A 23,524-nucleotide genomic window follows, 5' to 3' on the forward strand; every position below is an offset into this window, starting at 1 on the left:
GGGAGGAAATCAACAGAGGAGAAACCGTGGCTTAAGGTCAATGCTGAGAGGGAGACAAAGAGAACAGACACCACCCCAGGGCGCAAGGCGGATGGCAGAGATGAGACGCTGTGGCTGTCAGTCCAAGGGAGTTACAAGGGGCTTTGCTGAGAACTGAGAGACAGTAACAAAAATGACCACACGCCTGAGCATGAGCAGGTGAAGACATTTTAACAAGAGCGCCAAACCCTGGGAGCAAAGGCTAAGGGGAAGACTTCAGTAAGGATGTGTTCAAGTCTGTAAGAGGGTGGTTAAAAGGGATTTAAAAACCATCCTCAGCCTGACAGAGCCCCTCCCATATGCCTCCCGGCCCTCTCCACCCCTGGTTTAGGAATGCGTGGGAATACTACTAGAGTAGGAAACTGCTTATATTAGTTAGAATACACACTTGTTCATGTCAATAAATTACCTAAGATGAGGACAGAGAGGGCCCTCAGCTAAAACCTTCGGCACAAATTAGGAACTGAGATCTCTAACCCATAGGAGAAACGGTTATAATGTTGAATAAGAAAGAATTATCTGTGAGGCAGGGACCTGGAGTATGTAACCTCCACTTGAGCAAGGGTCGTCCCTGTCTTGACCGTCAGGGTGCTTCCTGGACCTAAAAAAGGCCAGCTTGCATTTGTTCTCTCTTCTGAGTGATGGCAAGGAGTCCCCTAGGCAGACAGCAAGGGGTGGAGGGTCTAAGAACTGATCCTGATGCTGTGAGCTTCCTGTTACCACTTTACTCATCTGGACTGTAGAGCTAGGAACCCAAGGACAGGCGAGCTCAAACAGTCTGAATCCTCACCAAGAGGCCATCGGTCTATCAGTGGCTCTCACCTGCCATCACCCTGGGGGCCCCTTCCTTTGGCCTGCCTTTCCCACTTCAATCTCTATTATTTTGGGAAAGCAGAATAGGGGGCTGGGAAAGAAGGAAAAAAATCCACAAAACACTTTTAAAGAAACTGAGAAATATTAAAGTTTTCAGTTCTGATGGTATGAATATGGGTATTTATTACAGAGGCCACAATCCTTCTCTAAAACACTTGGGGCCGGATGTATTATGGAATTCAGATTTAGGACTGGGTCAACAGCCCATAGTCAAACCCATTCAGGTTTCTATAGCAAAACATGACTAGTCACACCAAAAGGGAAAAAAATAAGGGCTCATAAACAGCCTCTCATCATCTGTTCAGGTTTTGTCACCAAATGAGTTCAGATCAGGGCAGGTTTGGGCAAATCAGTTCTTTAAAAAAAACCCTCTGATTTTCAAAGCTTTTCAGATTTTGAAACTGTGGAAAAAGAATTATGGATTGGCATTATTCTTTGTACTTTAGAAAAACAATTTTGCACCCCTTCCCCACCCCACTCCCACCAGAAAGAAGAAGAAGACAAAAAAAAAAAAGCTGTGAGCTGTTTTTAAAGTCATTTCCTAAATAGTCATGAGGTAAAATTATTGGGGGGGGGGGGGGGCGCAAAAAACCCTATCTTAAATTCCTATGTTCACAAAACACATGTAAAGAACTTATGGTTCACTCAGCGGTGGAGAGGGCAAAGGACCCTTCAGGCAGGATTCAGCGCCTATAAAGGTTAAAATAAGGCAAGATCTTGCAAGGGAAGTAACAGAGTCTTCTCTGGAATTTAAAAAAAATAAAAATAAAAAATTGGTTTTGTTCTGTAATGACTTGAGCATTACACTCTCTAGAGATGGAGAAAACTTTTAAGGTTATTTTTCCCTTTAATCAAAGACTTTCATATTTTCTGCTGGCCTACACAGGATTCAGGCACAGCCCAAATCACTCTTTTCCTCATTTAGAGTCATGGTAATCTGTGTCTGGGCTTCCCTGGTGACTCAGCAGTAAAGAATTCGCCTGCCAATGCCAGAGACACAGGTTCAATCCCTAGGTTAGGAAGATCCCCTGGAGGGAGGGCATGGCAACCCACTCTAGTATTCTTGCCTGGAGAGTCCCGTGGACAGAGGAGCCTGGCAGGCTACAGCCCATGGGGTCACAAAAAGTCAAGATACAACTTAGCCACTAGACAACAATCTGTCCTCTACTGTTCTTACCTCCGTTGTCAATCAGCCAGCGGTTCTGACTGCCCATGGGGTCCTTCTTTTTGATCACACCCACCAGGTCACCTTCCAAAAGTGAGACATCCAGGTCCTGGGCTGCATTGAAGTTCCGTTCTGCCTGGAAGAGCTTTTCAGGGGGATACCTTGCCAGGAGTGAGGCCCGAAGTTCTTCCGACTGGAGCATATAACTTGGCTGAAAGGTAATATAAGAGACACCATCACCTAAACCCCTCCCTGGCTATTACCCCAGCAGTTGTATGTAATCACGTATGTGTCAGTCTCAGAAACGGAGGCAATGACAGCCAGCTGCTCCCAGCTCCTATCACATGCTTCTGCACTGAGTCAGCCTGTGTGGCTGGGAGAAAACCATAATCTCTTAGGTTACGTTTTGGTGCCTTTACAGCTAGAGTAAGAAAATTTAACACATCCTTAGTTTTAGATCTGTTATCCTGTGATAAAAATATGTGGTTAAACTGCCACCTAAAGAATCAAAATAAGTAATATGAGTAGGTCTCCTTGTACTCTGCTATATGATTCTAAACAACTGAGACTTTCCTTATCTTGGCTTCTCATCTCCAAAAACAAATAATATTCATAAAATAAGAAAAAGTAAAGTGATAAAAAAATGTGATTCCCTTTTTTAAGATCATTGGAGGAGGAAATGGCAACCCACTCAAGTATTCTTGCCTAGAGAATCCAATGGACAGAGGAGCCCGGCAGGCTATATCCCTGAAGTCACAGAGAGTTAGACACAACTGAGTGACTATCACTCACTTTAAAATCATATAAAAATTTTTTAAATTAACTTATTTTTCAATTGAAAAATAACTGCTCTATAGTCTATGGGATTATATGGAGCAAAAATACTGAAGCACAGACAGATCAGCAGTCTTGTAGATTATGACCCCATATGTCTTACCTTACTTTTCAGAATGTGGAAGAATTGAGTTCAAAATGAAAATAACTCCAGGTAAAAAGTGATCAGTCAATAACTGTTTGGCAGTATATCAGATAATTACTTTTTCCAATACATGATCAAAAATAGGGAGCCTGGCAGAATTAACATATCCTTAAACCAGTTCCCTTAACTGACTGATCAAAGTATTAATATTAATCCTTTATTAACTCCTTTCACTGTAGAGACTAGGCACTAAGACTGCTTTTCAGAGGGCATTTGAAGTCTGTACCAGCTGGCACACTGCTGGTGCCTAGTTTTAGTAAGTAAAGAAAGAATGAGCACATGACAGATTTGAACTCAACAACCTCTGTTCTCCAATTATTATAAAATATTTAAATTCATTAAATTGTTAATCGGTAGAGACAGAGTTGAGTCAATCAATAGCGCTGATGATAGCTTACTTGAATAATGCTTACTACGTGCCAGGCCAATGCCTAGGTGCTCTACATACTTTAACTCATTTAAATCACCAAACAACTCTATGATGTAGCTAGAACAATTACTGGAGCTTTAGACATGAGGAAACTGAGGCACGTGCTCAAGGACACAGAGTGAGTCTCTGTCAGAACTGTGATCTGAACTCAGGCGGTCTTGCTCAGGAGTTTACACCTTAACCACCAGGCCACATGAGTGTCTCTGGTTCCACTCACCATGCCGAGGAGTGGCTTTCGGGTGGATTGGCGGTCCATGGTTTTCCTCTCAAATGGTCTCTTGGTGGTGGGAAGAGACTCTGGGAAGAAGGTGAAAACCTGGAGCTGCTGCAGGACCCTGCTGTGCTCCTCATGGAAGACGGCAATCAGGTTCCCCTCCCTACCGGTGACTTTGAGTAGCTGGAGTCCATTCACAAGAACAGAGACAGAGGGGAGAAGAGGACACATGTAAAGGACCCCAGGACTGGCACGGTCTCCTTGAAACTCCTCAAGTGTGAGCCACCAACACTGTAGCCAGGAGCCCGCAGGCCCAGTGGCCCGGCTCCGCCAGGGTGGCTTAGGAAAGCAACCATTCAAGACCCTGGCACCCCAGCACCATCAAGGCATCAAGAAGTCCACTTCCTGATGGGCTTGACCCAGTGACATAGTTAATCTGCCTAGCTTAATAATGGCTCGACAACCCTGACGTATATTCCCCAAAAAACTTGGGGAGAACCTGGGAGTCCCCTTCTCCACAGGGAGGGAGGCTCTCACCGAGAGCAGCGGCTTCAGTTGCTCCAGCGCCTGACGCACGAAGTCACAGTGGGCCTCTGCGTAGCCATGCACGCAGTTGCTGAAGAGGCCCTGCGCGTACTGGTGGAACTTGGGCAGCTCATCTAGCAGCTGGGCATTCAGGGCCTCATAGTTGTTCCGCGCCGACTGCAGCTCCTCCAGGGTTTTCTTGTCCTTCAGCTTTTCCGCCCGTTCTGTACAGTTATAGAAGTCCAGAAGCTTGTCGAAGCGTTTCTGCACCAGCTTGTGGGGTCCTGTGAACATGCTCAGTAACTGATTCAGGGGAGAGATGACCAGCCGCTCTGTCCTCTCTTTCTGTGAAAATGAGAAAGGCATGGTGTTCAGTCTTGAATTTGTTATTCTTAGAATACTCTTCAAAAAAAAAAAAAAAATACTCTTCAGGTCGCTTTTGTTCCATCTTGCACCACCTGCTTTGCTCTAAGCTAAACCTGTGCAGATCCAACAGCGTTCTGTCTACCTGATACCAGGTGTCTGTACACAAAGCTTCTCAGCTTGTAACTCTTCACCCAGCAATCTGCACACACCAAAGAGTATGCAAAACAGCTACACAGTTGACAACAAATGCTCAACTACATACATTAACGTGATGTTGCATTATAACCCAGATGTAACCATCTGTCTGGTATCACTTATGTGTACATGTCTATATATAACCTGAATTTAACTTAAGGTTTAATTGTTGAAAGTAGAATTACCATATGATCCAGCAATCCCACTCCTGGACTAATATCCAGACAAAGCTATGATTCAAAAAGATGCATGCATCCTCATGTATTCATAGTAGCAGCACTATTCACAATACCAAGACATACAAACAACCTAAATGCCCTGCGATAGATGACGGGATAAAGAAAATGTGGTACATAAACACAGGGGACTACTACTCAGCCGTTAAAATAAGAATGCTATTTGTAGCAACATGGATGGACCTAGACATTATCACACTAAGTGAAATAAGAGGGACAAACATTGGATCATACCACTTATATGTGGAATCTAAAATATGACGCAAATGAACCTATCTAGGACACAAAACAAAATCAGAGACATAGAGAACAGACTGGTGATTGCCAAGATGGAAGAGGGTGGAAGAGGGAAGAAGTGGAAGTTTGGGATTAGCAGATGCAAACTGGTATATATAGAATGGATAAACAACAAGGTCCTACTGTATAGCACAGGGAACTATATTCAGTATCCTGTGATAAACCATAATGGAAAAGAGTATGAAAAAGAATATATAAATACAAACACACACACATATATAACTGAGTCACTTTCCTGTACAGAAGTAATTAACATAATATTGTAAGTCAACCATAATTCAATAAAAAATAAAAAGATTTAGTTGTTACATAAATCTGGGGTAGAGAAACCTTCACACACCCATCATATCTTTTCTACCCATAACTACTTAATAATAAATCTGTTTTCACTTTTCAAAGATTTTTGTCTAATTCTAAAGGGACAGCTATCAAGGGCACAATATGGATACAAAAAGAACATAAATAGGTACTTAGTAAATTTTTACTAAGATGCTATTGTCAGAATACCTGTAAGCTTCCCAACTATCATGTTTTCTTTAGCCTCAAGCATTCAGAGACCTCCAAGAAACTATCAAAGCCCATTCATTTCTACTCAGGATATATATATATATATATATCCATTTTTATATATTTATATCCATTTATATATATATATATATATCCATTTAGAGTTTCCCAAGCAATCTGACATTTAGTAGTCTTTATAAGGTAGTTTGTGCCATTTCAAAGATCTACTTGTTAAACTATTAACTGTACTGAAACATTCCTTTTAAAATCGTTAATCCTTTAGTTGTTTTCTTTTGATCAGTTATCAACAGTGATACCAGGTTAAATTTCTGAGTTTTCCTTTGTCCCCTGAAATTGGGCTGGTCACTAGATAGAACCCTGGGAAAAGGGTCAATGCAAGAAAAGTGGGCTGAAGAGTCACTTACAAAGTTTGTGAAGAGCTGGTCACTGATGTAGCGATGCACCTTCTCGAACTGTTCCAAGTCTCTGTGTCCCTTCTCCACGCACACGTCCCACATGCTCACGGCAGCTACCACCTTCACACATGCTGATTCCTGCGGCCAGTTACAAACACGGGTAAGACCAGACAGAACTTCTGGCCTCCATCATCCACCCTAGATAGCAGTTCGCAGTCAGAATCAAACTGACATGCCCGTCCAAGGGCTGTCACCCACTGCTATGGAGACAAGCCTTTTAAGACCTGGGGGCTCTGGTGTACACTTGCTATGCATTTAGAAAACATGGGGCGAAAAGTGGCTAATAGGGAGATAACAAAACTAGAGGAACTGTAGGGAAGAGTCCTAAGGCATGGGAAATACACTTGGTCAAATCTCTTACTTTAAGCCAGTGTACTACTAAAAAGTCTTATAAGCCCTGTCTTTACTTAATCAAATTTTTATTTCTTTTTTTGGCCATGCCCTGCAGCATGCAGAATCTTAGTTCCTCAATCAGAGATGGAACTCATACCCCTTGCAGTGGAAGCGCAGAGTCTTAATCACTGGACTGCCAGGGAAGTTCCCTTAATCACAATTTTAAAATAAGGAGAGTTTGCTATTTAAAAGAAATGTAGGAAGCATATCTTATCAGTGGGGATTACTCAATAAATGCTAATGACAGACAACTAGATAAAAAGCAAAAAGTTGGATTCCTACCTCAAACCTTATGTGCCAATGTGAATTTCAGCTAGATTTATGACTTTAATATAAAAGATAAAATGATAAAAGTACTGAAACATAGATCTTTTAAAAAATTATCTTGGAATGGAAAAGACCTTTTAAAGTATGACACAGAATGAAGAAACCATAAAAGTTTTATTAGATTACACAAAAATAAAACTCTTCTACACACAAAAAAAAAACCATTTTAAGCAAATTCAAAAGTCAACAAACTGGGGGGAGGGGGTATTTGTAAACCATCTTCTCAGATAAAAGGCTATTTCCTCCAACATATACAAAAGTACTATAAGTCAATAAGAAAAGAACACTAAGTCAATAAATAAGTGCCCCCAGAATGTAAACTGATACAGCCACTATCGAGAATAGTATAAATGTGTTAGTCACTCAGTTGTGTCTGGCTTTTTCCCAGTCTGTGGACTGTAGCCTGCCAAGCTCTTCTGTCCATGGAATTCTCCAGGCAAGAATACTGGAGTGGGTAGTCATTCCCTTATCCAGGGGATCTTCCCAACCCAGGGATCAAACCCAGGTGTCCTGCACTGCAGACAGACTCTCTACCATCTGAGCTACCAGGGAAGCCCAAGAGGACAGTATGGAGGTTCTTTGAAAAACTAAAAACAGAATTACTGTATGACCCATGAATCCCATACTTGGGCATATTCTCAGAGAAAACCACAATTCAAAAAGATACACGCAACTCAGTGTTCACTGTAGCACTATTTACAATAGCTGCACCACGGAAGTAACCTAAATATCCACAAACAGAGGAATGATAAGGAAGATGTGCTATATGGACACAAACACACACACAATGCAATATTACTATATTACTCAGCTATGAAAAGGAACAAAACTGTCATGTGCAGAGACACAGATAGACCTAGAGACTATTCATATGGAGTCTGCTTAGCTGAGCTCAGTCATATCTGACCCTTTGTGACCCCATGGACTGTAGCCCACCAAGCTCCTCTTTCCATGGGGTCTCCAGGCAAGAATACTGGAGTAGGTTGCCATTTCCTCCATACACAGTGAAATAAGTCAAAAACTGAAAAACAAATATCATATATTAACACATACATGTGGAATCTAGAAAAATGGTATAGATAAATTGATTTGTAAAGCAGAAATACAGACACAGATGTAGAGAACAGATGTGTGACTACCAAGGCGAAGGAGAATGGGATGGACTGGGAGATTGGGAGTTACATATATATACTACTACGTATAAAACAGATAACTAATGAGAGCTGACTGTATACAGTCAGGGAACTCTACTGAATGCTCTGGGATGGCCTAAATGGGAATGAAATCCAAGGAAGAGGGGATACATGTATACATGTGGCTGAATTACTTTGCTGTACACAACGCTGTAAAGCAATATACTGCAATAGATAGCTAATAATTAGTAGATAACTAATGATAAATAAATAATAGAAATGCCCTCAAATATAGCCAAATCACAGAAAAGAAATACAATGACTTAAGTCATCAGTATGTGAACCAAGAACTAGTTGTACAACCGATGTACAAGCTGAATTTAGGAAAGTCAGAGGAACCAGATATCAAACTGCCAACATCCACTGCATCATAGAAAAAGTAAGAGAATTTCAGAAAAACATCTACTTCTGCTTCATTGACTATACTAAAGTCTTTGACTGTGTGGATCACAACAAACTGGAAAATTCTTAAAGAGATAGAAATACCAGACCACCTTACCTGTCTCCTGAGAAACCTATATGCAGGTCAAGAGCAACAGTTAAAACTAGGCATGGAACAATGAACTGGTTCAAAATTGGGAAAGGGGGTACATCAAGGCTATATATTGTCACCCTGCCTATTTAACTTATATGCAGAGTACATTATGCAAAATGTGGGCTGGATGAATCACAAGCTAGAATCAAGATTGTTGGGAGAAATATCAACAACTTCAGGTATACAGATGTTACCACACAAATGGCAGAAAGTGAAGAGGAACTAAAGAGCCCCTTGATGAGAGTGAAAGAGGAGAGTGAAAAAGTTTCTTTAACACTCAACATTTAGAAAATGAAGATGATGGCATCTGGTCCCATCACTTCATGGCAAATAGATGGGGGAAAAGAAGTAGTGGCAGATTTAATTTTCTCGGGTTCCAAAATCATTTTGGACGGTGACTGCAGTCACAAAATTAGAAGATGTTTGCTCCTGAAAGAATAGCTACGACAAACCTAGACAGTGTATTAAAAAGCACTGATATCACTTTGCCAACAAAGGTCCACATAGTCAAAGCAATGGCTTTTCCAGTAGTCATGTACTGATGTGAGAGTTGGACCATAAGAAGGCTGAGTGCCAAAGAATTGGTGCTTTCGAACTTAGTGATGGATAAGACTCTTCAGAGTTCTTTGGACAGCAAAGAGATCAAACCAATCAATCCTAAAGGAAATAAATCCTGAATATTCACTGGAAGGACTTATGCTGAAGCTGAAGGCCACCTGATGTGAAGTGCCGACTCACTGGGAAAGACCCTGATGTTGGCAGAAAAAGAGAAAGAGAAAAGAAAGAAAAAGGGAAAAGAGAGCAGCAGAGGATGAGATGGTTGGATAGCCTCACCAACTCAATGGACGTGAATTTGAACAACTCTGAGAGATAGTGATAGACAGGAAAGCCTGGCCTGCTTCAGTCTATGGGGTCACAAAAAGTTGGGCACGACTTAGTACCTGAACAACAACAACATTCCTTTGGCAGTTTTTGAATTCTGCACCATTTTACTTAGTTAAAAAATGATGATAATAAGAAGAAAAAATAATTTTTTTTAAAAGCAAAGGATCTCTTTTAAAGGAAATTATTTCACAGGATGAGATTTTCCTGTGTGAGGGACAGGGGTATATGGTATATTTTTATAAACACTATTCTATTAAATCTCCAGCAGATCTTCTTGATCCCGGAATCAAACCAGGGTCTCCTGCATTGTAGGAGGATTCTTACCAGCTGAGCTCCCAGGGAAGCCCTAATTTCTATTAAATCAGCAGAGAAATTACAGATATTAAGAGAAAGGGTTCTAGTCCTAGATCTGACTTCATGAAGGAAGCCCTGCGTCAGGCAAGGAAGACTGGGGCCTCCATGATCTCCTAAGTTCTTCCAACTCTCTAGACATATTCATGGCTCTAACAGCCTTAGAGGCCCACGGACAGTTGTAGATGGATATGATTATTAGGAAGCATGCCCCTCCCCCCCCCCCCCAATAGGAACCATTCTCTTACTATTTGATCTTCAAAATGATTCTGACAAAATGAACTGTGATGAGTGCTTCTCATATAACTGGATATAGGAAACAGGGGGAAAAGGGTGAAGACTGAAAGAGATGAAGGAAAGAACTAGGTTCTCTTACTATGAATGCAACAGTGCTGATCTTCTGATGTTTAACTTTTAAATAATCTGCAAGAATCCCAGTAAAAAGCTTGTCATGGTATAATGGTCATTTGAATCCAGGTTATTCCACATTCGTTAAGCAATATGCTGGATGAACAGGAGAAAGGCTGGAATTAACAGTCAGCAATTCTAACAAGAACAAGGTCTTTACTCACCCGGATGTGCTGGAGGTAGAGAGACAGGTCTCGGATAAAAGACTTGATCAATCTTTCTTGCATTCGGAAGTTTTTCTCTGTTTCTTCAAATACTTCATCTTTAATCTGCTCAAAATAAGTAAGTGCTGTTAGTAAATGTGGACTCTCTCTCAGCTGATCTTACTAGAAATGCATCTCTCTTAAGCACATCTTTTGCTTAAATTATAAGCCTTTGGTGTTTGTCTGAATCATACAGAATTGGACTTAAGCACTTCTCCAGGCTTTGACAGCGCTCCTGAGTACACACAGGCACGCCTGTCTCCACCCAGCCCCGCTCTGCTCCTGACAAAAGCCCCTGGCTGGTCAGGCTGCTGGCTTCACCGGTGCGGCTGCCTGGTCAGGTGTGCCCTCCCTCTCCCTGTGCCAAACCTGCCCATCTCCTTTAAAGCTCAGATTAAATCTTGCCAACACGAATCTCACTCTCACAGAGCTCCCGTTTACTTAAGTACCACACTGTGTAGAGATCAAACTGCAAAGCTTAGCAACTGATTCTTTAGTTGGTCTTTTCCACTGACTGTATCACAGTCGCATGGTTCAAAGTCTGGAGACTCTAGATCTTCTCTCTGGCTGTTTTACAAGTCACTCAGGTTTTAGACTTTACATTTCCTTACATGTGACTTACGGTGTTGAACCAGGTGATCTCCTAAATCCCTTCTACCCTCACATGTCCACAATTTTGTCTCCCCAAACAGATGATAAACTCCTTCTGGGTGTCTAAAACCATGATAATTCTTACATGGTGACAGATTTGGTTTCCTGATTTGTCTTTGTCTCTGCTAACGTTGTAAGTAGCTTAAGGCTCAGATGGAGGGTTGTGGGGGGCAGTAGATTTAAATATAACAGTAGAGGAACTTCCCTGATGGTCCAGTGGCTAAGACTCCATGCTCCCAAAGCGGGAGGCCTGGGTTCAACCCCTAATCAGGAAACTAGATCCCACGTGCCACAGCTAGGACCCAGGGCAGCCAAATAAACAAACAGTAGCTGTAGGGTGTTTTATCTACCAGCTAGCAAACACCAAGAGGGTACTAAGAGGGGAATCTTACCAATTCACACCATGTAGGCTGCCCTGTGGAGCCCTGAAAAGCAGCCAAAGACATGCTGAACCTTCAAGGGCAGGAGCCTTACCTGTGGAGCAAAGCCAGTGAGATGCTTCAGGTGACTGCTAACCCGGTTGGATTTCTTGATGATGGAGTGGATGTTCAATTTGGAAATTTTCTCCATGAGGCTATCTTCATCGCCTTTTCGGTACTTGAGAACTGGGGAATGAGTCAAACTGGTGAGTGGAGAAAGCCCTCTTCCAAGCATGGATAGACTACAAACAAGACTAACAATCCAAACTAGACTAGTGCTTATTTTCAAAGAGCTTATGACTGAGTACACAAAATGTTAATCTAAATCACCATTTATGGACAGATCGGAAACCCAGAGAATAGCACAGACTGGAAAAGATTAGAGACAAGCAAGGAAGGTCATGGAGGTACATGGAAAAAAGCCTAAGATCTGAAGTCAAGGCAACCTTTGAGTTCAATGCCTGGGTCTGTCATTTCATCAAGGTGTGGCCTTAGGGAATTCCTTGATGGTCCAGTGGTTAGGACTATGCACTTTCACTTCCAGGGCCCAGGTTCAATCCCTAGTCAGGGAACGAAGGTCCTGCAAGCTGTGAGGCATGGCCAAAAAAAAAAAAAAAGGTGTGGCCTTAAATAATTCACTTAATTTTTCTGAACCTCATTTTCCTTTCCAATAAAATGAAGACAGTAACAGTACCTGCCCACCTTAAATGGTCTCATCCACAAACGAGATATTTATATCCAATCATCTCACACAGTGAAATGCTATGCAGGAGTTGTCTGACTGTGTGTCATACATCAGTCAGTCTGCAGAAAACCTCAGAAATAACAGTAGAAGGATAGTGAGGGAAGTCTGGTGGCAGAGAAAGGCACACTTAACTGTTGTAGGAGATGAAGATGACATTATATGAAGAGATATGAACCAAGACAATGGGCTCGATGGCCAGAGGGCTTTAATAGCCACAGTCAACACTACACATAAACATGGGTGACATGGCTGAAGCAGGAGGGGAAAATGGTTTTAGATAAATAGGCAGAATAGTGGAGAGACAGGCAGAAAGGCTACATTATAGATTCTTTGAGGATACGAATAATAAATCAGTTTATTATAGCATGGTCACCATGCTATACTCATTGAGTATTCAAAATCAAAGTTCTGACAAGAGATTTCATGAGACAGAAGACATCGTTCAGTTTGTCCTCTATCATAAAGAAACAGTGGGTGGTTTGTCAACTGACTGCACAGTTTTGGGGGTAAGGGGAGGGGCTCAGACCAGATGCAGGACTGATAGGGCCAGAGAGGTGGGCACACTGGGGTTTTCTGAAAGAAGACAAGAAACTTCTAGCTTACGTGGAAGCAAACATGTAGAGCAAAGAGATGCAAGAATGGACCAAAAGGGACTCCCTTCAATGAGAAGGCAGTCACTCAACTTGAAGGAACTGTCCTGATCAGCAGCCATTCTCTAACCGGTCTTCATATCTCCTGGGAAAGATGCATTGCTATAAGCTTTGTCACAGATGCCTTATTTCCCACATGCATGGCTGTGCTTTTATTATCATCATTGCTTTCTTTTTTTCATCATCTCATTTTCCCCCAACTCTATTACCATTTCTTCATCACAGCCCTATTACCTATTATCTGCCTGTCCACCTCTAGTTTAGTAATTAATTCTTTTGAGGAGGAGACATTCTCAAGGGCGTGCCTCCTTTTCAGCAAGTACACTTTTCTTACCCAGGTCCTTTCGACGTTTATACTCATTAATGTTAACGTTGATTTCCTTGACTGCAAGGACTGCATTGGTTAAAGGCACTTTATCTGGGTGGGATTCAGGGGTGGAATTCAATAACTCCATCAGCAGCAATGGGTAACGCATTACTCTCTGCACTGGTTTGATGAGGAAGGAGCCCAGGTTAATATAATTTGTGCATCCCCTACAAGAGAAGGGAAAACAGAGACTCTGGTCAACTGTCAATAACACCGGGTCTATAGCCAGTATTTGTTACTCCTAATACAGCTCTGTTCTCTTACCCTACTTCCCAACTTCATTCATTCACATTTACCGGGCCCCTAACAAATATCAGGCAGTGTTCTAGTGTGGATTTAGCAGTTAACCAAAAAAGTCCCTGCCTGGTGGGAAGAGGCAGACAAAAATCAAACCAACATCATACAAAGTGTCATTTGGTGGTAAGTGCTATGGAGGAAAATACAGCAAGGCAGGGGACCTGCCATGACCTCTAGCTTCTGTCTATGAAAGAAGAAAACAAAAAAGCGGCAATAACTCACCATTCGTTGTACAGGCTCCTATAAGGCAGTGAGCATGAAAAGAAGAAACAGCTGATTAGAGAAAATACTGATGCTGATTTTCACATTCCTCTCATTGCCCAGCTAATAGACAAAAAACACATGAGATAAAAGGGGAATTGTGAATGTTTATGGTGGCATTTCTAGTCTATCAAAAAAGTCAGTAAGCCCCTAACTTCACTCTGACCTATTCAGACACATATTACATCCTCACAACTTGTCTCCCTAAGACATGAGAATCTCATCATGGTCAAGACCAAACTATCTTCCTGGCAGCTTCTTACCTGAAAATGCTAACCTTGTATATATAAATAAACTGATTTTAATGGATAAAACTTCAAGCAGGAAGCTACTTAAGATTTCCATGATACAGAACAGGAAAAGGGCAAGTTACACAGAAGGAACTCCAATGATGTATCACTTATATTTAAAATACAACAGATTTATAGATGTCATAAGAAGTCTAGAGAGACATGAGAGTGACTTCCAACAGGCAGAACTAAAGAGCTATGATGGAATGAAGTGCTCAAAACTCCTACTTAAGATCTGCCAAGGAGTCCTGAAGATGCTTCTGGATCTTCTCATCTTTCTCATAGATTTCCAGCAATGAGATGGCCTCATCATGATTCTGGCAGTAAACCTTGTATGTTCCTTCAAGCTCATCTCGGTGATCAAGAAACACAGGTCCTGCGGAAAATACACAAACACAAAGTGTTTTTAGTAACTTTCTTCTCAGCATCTTAAATGGAAGGTATATAACCAGACTTTAATACCAGATAATCCTATCCCTTAAACAAGAAGCTGTTTCCCTGTAATAGCTTAAAATTCTACTTATTTAACACAAAATTAAGAGAACTATCTCATCCATGTATTTATTTTTCAGAGCCTATACACATACACATACCCCACACACACACTCACATACCCAGTCCCTGAAACAGCCTCCAGTCCCTTTTCAGTCAGGCAATCAAGTACTCTCTACATAGTTATGTGATCAGAACCTATAAAGACCCCTTAGCTCCCAAAGCCCCAAATCTCCACAGAGATAAAGAGATCCTTCTATGGCAGCAGCTTCTAATCTTTTCTTTGTGCATAAATTAAATACAAGGACTATAAATGAAGTTTATTATATTAAAATATCCATAATATAAAACTCCTTGAATGAGTTTTGATATAGTAATATATGTACTATGTATATATGTACATTTGAATGATATAGTAATATATGTACTTCTTTATAAAACACTGAATAGCAAAACACAGCAATGAATTGAATACATCATAATTTCAAGTATGACGAGTGACCTAAGAAACTGGTAACATGGGTTGTTTCTGGGATCTCGAGATACCTGCAACAACTTAATGTGATAAGAGCACGTGACCTTAGTTGGTGAGAGTCATTGTTCCCTACAATCATATCTTAAATCAGCACTACATTTTTGTTATAAACTTCTATCCAAGTTGGTGGACTCCTTGAAATCTACCCACAGACCCTCCTCCCCCCCAGTCTACACTAGTCAGGCAAAGGAACAGTTCGTAAACACACTTCCACAGAGCCTTCGCACTTAGAGCAGCTGCCTGAGCATGCAGACTTCCCTGATTTGTTAAAAACTCTTGCTCTTGCCCCTCTTCCCTCTCAGTGAGCCTGCTCCTTCCTTCTTCAGCTTGCACTGCTGCCCAAAAGACAGCACCCTCTCATTCCTGAGCTTCTTCCTCAACATATGGCCCTACTTACTGCTTCTCCTACAGGCACCTCTCTCTCCTAGCTGCTCTGGGCATGAACCACTCCCTCAGGGAGCCCCAGCTCTCTCTCGACAAGGTCACCTGTTTCCTCCATGTTATGTCCCATGGAACTCCCTATTCTGGTGCAGAGCACTTTTTACTTAAATGAAATGTGTGTCCTTAATTATAGCTCCTTCCTCCAAGAGCCTTGACTATGTCCATACACATCACACTTGTGCTGCTGTCCCTGGCAGCCTTACTTTGTCTAACCCTGCAGCTCAACAGGCCCAGGAGTTTAAGAGTGGGGCTGCTTCCTCTTGACCTTCAGGGCCACCGTGGAGACCCTGAGCCACCAGTGTCTCCACCCACTTTCACCAACTGATATTTGCCTGGCTTCTTCCCTTCGTATCCTCCACCCTCCCTGCCCCCCTGACCCAGCACTCCTAGAACCTTCAGGCTGACACCCATGACTCTGCACACATCTCCATTTAAGGGTTTCCAACCCCAACCCCCCATTTGTGACTCTTCTACATCAAGTACAACCTAGAAATGCTATGCCTTAATTTACAGTGTCTTTTCAAAGTTAGGTCACAACCCATGAATAGGTCATGGAATCTACTTTATGGGTACGATCAGCACATATTTGAGGAGACAGAATGGAACAGAAAAGAACAGAACAGAAAACACTGGCCACAGTGAAAGCATGCACACACACACACACACACAGAGACATGTATCCTGGCCACGATGTAAAATATATTTCTTTCTGTGGGACATGTTTAAGATAATTAAAAGCCAGTTCCTTACATATTACCACATATTCAGAGTCTCCTGGTACTTCTTCCTCATCTCAACCTCCTCATGTTCTAAGTCATCCAAGCCCCCGAACACCGACTATTCTCTCCTTCCCTGTGGACCCTCGGCCTGCCTGCACTAGAATTCTTCTCCAGTCAGGCTTATAAGTTAAGTCAAAGACACTTTCTCCAGCATCCTGGATTACCTTGGAGTTTTACCACATTATCCACTGTATACTTTCTTCATTTCTATTCCTGGGTGATTAAAAACTGCTTGGGAGGCATACTTTTAAAAGGAGAGTTAAGCGTACTGCAGAGCAGTTTGTTTTTTTTTTTAAATGGAGATGGGGGACCAGGGTAGAGAAAATACATATGTCATTTCTGTTATGAATCTCCAAAAGGAGATGTAAGAAAACTAATAACATTAGTTGTTTCTGGTTGAGAAAAGCTAAGTGGCAGGGACAGATAGTTTTCATTAAGCAGTTCTTTGTACCTTTCAAATTTTAAGCCATGTGAACATATTAAAAGTTACACTTAAAATATATATTTATATATCAAAATATATATTACACATTAAAATAAACTTAATAAAACACTGCTTATGCAATTCAAGTCAATCTGCCCTTTGCAAGTGGCTGAACAATGTTTTAATTTGCCTTCTCTGACTTTCCAGAACCTTCCCTTATCAGATATGCAAAACCTTGTCCTTTATTAATTCCCCCTGAGTGCACTGCCTGGCCTCCTGTGGACCAAGACTGAAGCTCCCAGCCTGGAGCGCTCATTCAGCCTCAGTTTTGCCTACTGTATATCATGGTCATGGCACACTGTCCCTCCTTGTAAAGCTAACCCTCCTCTGAGGCCCTAAGCCCTTTGGTTCCCAGGCCTCTCCTCCCCCATCCTCTGCGTGCCTTCAGCTCATCTCAGTCTGCTACCTAAATTCCTGGTGTCTTGGGGCAAGAGGGGAAGGGGAGAAACAAAATGGCTGAAATTGTATGGGGTGAGATTATGGATATTCTGTTTTCATTTCTTCTTTTATTGTTGTCATAATATACAGGTAATAATATCATTCTATAAAAATGGGGTCACCATGGCTTCCTCCAGTCAATGTGTGCATCTCCTTCCTCAACTTCCCTGACCTCTGGCCTTACTTCTGGCCTCTCCAGGGAGACTGAGAGCAAGACCCCAGGCTTCAGTTTCTCTTGCTATTCCATAAAGTACTATTAATACATAAGCAGCTGTTCTGTACAGAGGCTAACAGCATATGCAGAGACAACAGGAAAGACTGGAGTTTGAATGTCAATCCAAAAGAGTACTAGCCATGTGACCCTGGGCAAATTACTCCCCTGCAAAAGTCTCAGTTTCCTCATCTGTAAACTAAGATTAATAGCAGGTTAGCCTCATAGGGCTGTTGTAGGGAACAAGTGCAGTCAAGCTTGGCATATCCTGAAAGGGTGTGTGGAATTAAACCCTGGAGAAACATTAACAAAGCTGCACTATCACCTACCATCCCACAACCACCACTCCTTTCTGCAGGAGGGCAGAGGTCTGACTATTCTTATATCCACTTCTCTCCCTGGTGAGTCAGGTCAACACCACCTAGCTTAAGTCAACATCATAAGCCCATTCCCCTCTCTTGTGATCTTTGTAGGCATATGCATGTGACCAGTTCTGGCCAATGAAAAATAGAGAATTCCAGTGAGGGGGCTCTGGAAAGGTCCACTTATCCTTAAATGACACAGGGTCACTTTTTCCTTCTGTTGGATGTTGTGATATGTGTAGTGGGATGGTTAGAACTGTGATAGCATCTTGTCACTTTGATTCTAATAAAATACCAAAGTGATAGGAAGTCCCCTCCCACATGGTACCAGAGCTGCTCTGTATGACCAGTAAAATATGGCAGAAGCAATGGCATGTCACATCTGAGATCAGGTTATAGAAGACACTGGCTCCCATCTCAAGCTGCCTCTCTCTCTTGGATCACACAGTTTGGGGAAAGCTAGCTGCCACCGTCATGAAGGTGAAGAGGCCTACATGGCAAGTAACTGAGGCCCGATGATCTGAGTGAACTTTGGGGACCCGAAACTTGATTGAGCCCCAGATGATGGTGGCCCAGATAACAGCTCGACTCTAACCTCATGAGAGACCCAGAGCCAGAATCACCTAGCTAAGCCACTCCCAGATTCCTGAACCAAAGGAAATGTGACCTGTTTCTGTTTTAAGGCACTAAATTTTAGTATAATTTGTTTCACAGCAATAGATAACTAACACAATACCTTTGTTTATAAGAAATAGATAATTGTTTTCCAAACGTTTTTGACAATGACCCACGTGAATAAACACATTTTAAATCATGACTCAGTGGACATATATGTAGAACTGAAATAAAAATTTCAAAAACTGTAGTTATTATTCACAGTGCATTCTGATATTTTCTATTTCACTGGAACTATATATATAATCGGTGTTAATTTTTTTAAATAAATCATTCAGCAGATTTATTAATAAGAGTAAAGATAAAGAAAGGCAACCTTTTGAAGATCAATTCTCCATGTCACTTCTACATGATTTGGGACAGCTTTTATTCCAGATTAGATTTCCAAGGATGTTTGTATAACAGAAAGTCTTGGAAGATAGAGACAGATTCCCCTTCCTGAACAGATGGCAGCTTTGTTCCTGACCAGAATAACAAAGACAATGTCTTCTTCCTATACAAAGTTGGACGAATCTGCCAGTAGCCTACTTATAATACTGGGGTTTATCTAAATGTGATTGGTTCCTTAGCTGTAAGATAAACCCACTGAGTTACTGGGCCCTAAAATGATCTCATGACCCACTAACAGACTGCAACTGTCAATCTGAAAAATATCACACCATGTAACAACAAAAATTTCCTCTGTTGCAAGCATCCGATATCACCACAAAGTAGACCAAATAACCTTGGAACTAAGTGACTAAAACTTCATTTTCCCAGTAGAACTATTAAATACCAGAGCTCTTCTCCTCTGTCTCCTACAAAAGAAAAAGAATACAAACAAAACCTGTTTCTGAAATAACGGCAGGGGCTCATACCTATGGTATCGCTGATTTCCAGATCAGTCAGTAAATGTTTTGAGACCTTAATCACCATCTGCATATTTCCAAAAAGTCCCTCAAAATCAATGTTTGGTATCTGAGAAAGGAAAACAAAACAAAGATGCATGGAAATAAAATTAATAGCGTATCATTCACATTAGGAACATCTCTTCAAGGATGATACAATAATAGATCAAGGTTATCTTCACCACTCTCATGAGGTTTCCAGAATGGGAACATCTAACATCACCTTCAGTGTCACCTTTTGTCCTTGATCCAACTACTTTCTGCTCCCCCACCCCCATTACCATAATGCAATGACTGTAGAACCAATTTCTGTAACTGCATAATAATTGTACAGTTATTATACTGAGACACAAATTCCACCCAGGACCCCTAATCTGATGGCACCATCCACTTCCTAGAGTTCTTGTGAGTGACTGCTCCAGGAGTCCACACCCAAGCTGAGCCCAGGTGGTCAAGTAACAAGCAACAGGACTGACTGTAAATCCCTAGGATACTGTTAACCTTCCCCCTGCCTCATCTCCAGCATTTAAGAGAGTGTCTAGCATACACACATTAGTAAGAGTTTCTGGAATAAACCTGTAAATCAGATGCTACAGCCAGGAAAACCATCACCAGACTTCATTATATTAATATTACTGCACAGCTTCCCAGTAAAGCATAAAGTGTTAATTCTAGACTCACTAGAACTATTTTCAGGGAGCCACAGAAACAGGAAACGTCCTAGGAGTCATTGCAGTAACTTAAGTTAGTAAGTTAATAGTGGACTTGATGAGTGACAGGATGGTGCTCCCGTACCCTAAGCCTTGGGCCTGGAGAACCATGTTCATGGCAAAGCTCACTTTCTCCCATAGTTCCCACCTGTGCCTGTTGCAGGGGTACCATGATCCGCTCAATACACATCTCCAGATCCCGGATGTAGTCTCTTTCCGTCTGAAGAAGTTCCTCTATCACCTTGGCTCTCTTCTCTAGCATCCTTTGCTCTGGGTTTTCAGTGGACACAGAACCAGAAGGGGCCATCAGTGATGAAGACTGGGAGGAGAGAAGCGTCATTTCTGGAAGGAAAAAGAGAACGGGTCAACAGATATGAAAGCAGGCCTCTGCAACAATTTGAGTTGAAAAGAGCACATTCTTTGAGAACCGAAGGTCTCATGATTGTTGACCATCAGGAAATCTGATCCCCAAGTCCATTCTAATCACAAAGATGAAGAGCTGAGCAAGCTTGCAGACAGAACTTCTCCCATCCGTGAGATACCATTTCTAGAATCTGTCCTAAAAACAAGCAGCTGGCCCATTTTATGAGGACAAACCAGTGGCCACAGCAACCTTGCAGAGAAGGCTGAAGGAGGTGCTGCTCTTATAAAGAACTGCTTTCACTTAGTTAGGTATAAAACCTGTTTCAGGAACTTAGCAGCAGAGATTACAAGCTGGAAGTTATAAACACTGATATAGCACATGTTAAAAAGAATATTATGGAAACAACAATGCCAGCTAAAGGAAAGACAAGAACTAGGTAGGAATTATCTGAGATCTGGGTGACTGTATGGCCTACCTTAACCCAATTACTGTGATGGCAGATTAACATTAGTATATAATAAAATATTTAAGAATTGTTTGGGCTTCCCTGATAGCTCAGTTGGTAAAGAATCCACCTGCAATGCAGGAGACCCCAGTTCGATTCCTGGGTCGGGAAGATCCTCTGGAGGAGGGATAGGCTACCCACTCCAGTATTCTTGGGCTTCTCTTGTGGCTCAGCTGGTAAAGAATCCGCCTGCAACGTGGGAGACCTGGGTTCGATCCTTGGATTGGAAGATCCCCTGGAGAAGGGAAAGGCTACCCACTCTAGTATTCTGGCCTGGAGAATTCCATGGACTGCATAGTCCATGACATCACAAAGAGTCAGACAGAACTGAACGACTTTCACTTTCTTTCTCCCTGTCAAAACAATAATGAAGACTCACAAGCAAGTTCTGTTACTTCAAATATCCTGGAAGATACAAATGTACTATAAATATGAAGTTCTTTAACAGTATTTTCAATCAAAAAAAAAAAAAAACCTCTGCAGCCACAATACATGATCTAAAACTGAAAACAAATGCATTTTGTCACTAGCTTTTACAAATACCTGTTACTTAGATATATATGATGAGAGATCTACTATCTTATATATAAAATGAGATGGCAGTTATTTTAAATAGATGTTAAATGCTAAAATAAACAACTAAGAAAATTTCAACAGTGAAGCAATCTCTGCTGTTTATTTCAAATTCCTTAAGATACACTTTAAAAAATGACAACTTTGGTAAGTAAACATGCTAGCAAGTCTGAGTAGGATTACAAGAATATTTTTACCCAGATCTAAGAAGTGAAAGGGAAAAGGCAATGGCACCCCACTCCAGTACTCTTGCCTGGAAAATCCCATGGATGGAGGAGACTGGTAGGCTACAGTCCATGGGATCAGACACAACTGAATGACTTCACTTTCACTTTTCACTTTCATGCACTGGAGAAGGAAATGGCAACCCACTCCTGTGTTCTTGCCTGGAGAATCCCAGGGATGGGGGAGCTTGGTGGGCTGCTGTCTATGGGGTCTCACAGAGTCAGACATGACTGAAGCGACTTAGCAGCAGCAGCAGCAAGAAATGAAAACACAAGTGGTCAAACTATTAAACTTATGGAAAACTAAGCTTTCACAGCAGATTTTAGTCTCCAAAACTCTTCCCCACTGCCCTTCACTAAGAATTTAGGAATTCCAATGTTTAAAAAGTGTTAACTCAGATTCTGGTTTCTAAAACCATTCTCCAGTAAAAGGAACCAGAGTTCTTTGGAGAAATGGCTCTTTCCAAGGCAAGAGAAAGGCAGATGAGTCTGAAACATGGCAGAAAATAAGGACACGCTGAAGTAAATGATGGGACTGTGTTGAAAGGGTATGGAACCAAACTGAAGGGGCTCCCACTGGCCAAATCTGTACAATTCGAGTATCAAAAAAAATAAGCACAGCAATGAATTTTAATCTGTTGACTAAAATAAGAATCCATGAACTCTCATCAATAATATATATGTACATAAATAAACAGGGGAGAAGAGAAATGCTTTTTCTTATGGTGGAATGTCAGCTAACAGATACAGAAGAGGACTTCCCGGTGGTGCACTAGATGAGGATCCGCCTGACAATGCAGGGGACATGGGTTCAATCCTTGGTCCGGGAAGATCCCACATGCCAAGCAACTAAGCCTGTGTACCACAACTACTGAGGTTGTGCTCTAGAGCCAGCTAGCCACAACTACCAACCCTGAGTGCTGCAACTACTGAAGCCTGGGTGCCTAAAGCCTAAGCTCCACAAGAGAAGCCATCACAATGAGAAGCCTGCACACCACAACAAAGAACAGCCCCTGCTCAACCCAACTACAGAAAGCCTTCACAACGTAATGAAGACCCAGCACAGCTATTAACAAATAAATAAAATTATAAACATATATATATACACACACATATATAAGAAATCACGGAATTAGAAAAAAAATCAGTTTTTGCAGCCATCAAAATAAAATTTAGTTCAGGCACAAGCCATCAATGGATGATTCCAGTGTTAGTGATAGGGTTTTGATGATGATCAGGATATCTGCATAGTTTAAAACTAGTTACTATACATTACTTATTCCAAAAATGAAAAAGGGACTCTAAAGCGGAGAAATGGGTAACACCAAAACCTACTATTCAAAATTAACACTATCAGTTAAGGAAACAGACATCATGTGCTTCCAAATGTCATGTCTAGAAACAGCACAATATCCCTTATGTGATATTCCAGTCAAAAAAACATAATCTGAAATGAATCTTGAGGAAACGTCACACAGACATATGCATCTGTAACCTTCAAAACGTTACGTCATAAAAGACAGAAGAAGCCTAAGGACAAATCCCTAATTAAAGATAACTGAGGAGA

The 23,524-nt window shown here is 41.5% G+C and overlaps 1 protein-coding gene across 4 annotated transcripts in view; it reads right to left on the bottom strand.

Annotated features, from left to right (window-relative positions):
• The window catches only part of DNMBP (dynamin binding protein), a 115,203-nt gene that overhangs the window by 3,557 nt on the left and 88,122 nt on the right, over window positions 1-23,524 (bottom strand). For 3 of the 4 annotated variants that reach the window (XM_065923089.1, XM_065923088.1, XM_065923091.1), the window contains 11 exons: window positions 20,440-20,633; window positions 19,552-19,651; window positions 14,506-14,653; window positions 13,949-13,966; window positions 13,397-13,596; window positions 11,723-11,853; window positions 10,559-10,663; window positions 6,252-6,380; window positions 4,238-4,570; window positions 3,704-3,883; window positions 2,090-2,288 (listed from right to left, as the gene is read on the bottom strand). In XM_065923089.1, the coding sequence (XP_065779161.1) occupies window positions 2,090-2,288; window positions 3,704-3,883; window positions 4,238-4,570; window positions 6,252-6,380; window positions 10,559-10,663; window positions 11,723-11,853; window positions 13,397-13,596; window positions 13,949-13,966; window positions 14,506-14,653; window positions 19,552-19,651; window positions 20,440-20,633 (1,737 nt within the window). The remainder of the gene's footprint in view (window positions 1-2,089; window positions 2,289-3,703; window positions 3,884-4,237; window positions 4,571-6,251; window positions 6,381-10,558; window positions 10,664-11,722; window positions 11,854-13,396; window positions 13,597-13,948; window positions 13,967-14,505; window positions 14,654-19,551; window positions 19,652-20,439; window positions 20,634-23,524) is intronic. The other variant, XM_065923090.1, reaches the window with a different exon arrangement.

This window comes from Muntiacus reevesi, chromosome 2, assembly GCF_963930625.1.
Source record: "Muntiacus reevesi chromosome 2, mMunRee1.1, whole genome shotgun sequence".
NCBI lineage: Eukaryota > Metazoa > Chordata > Mammalia > Artiodactyla > Cervidae > Muntiacus > Muntiacus reevesi.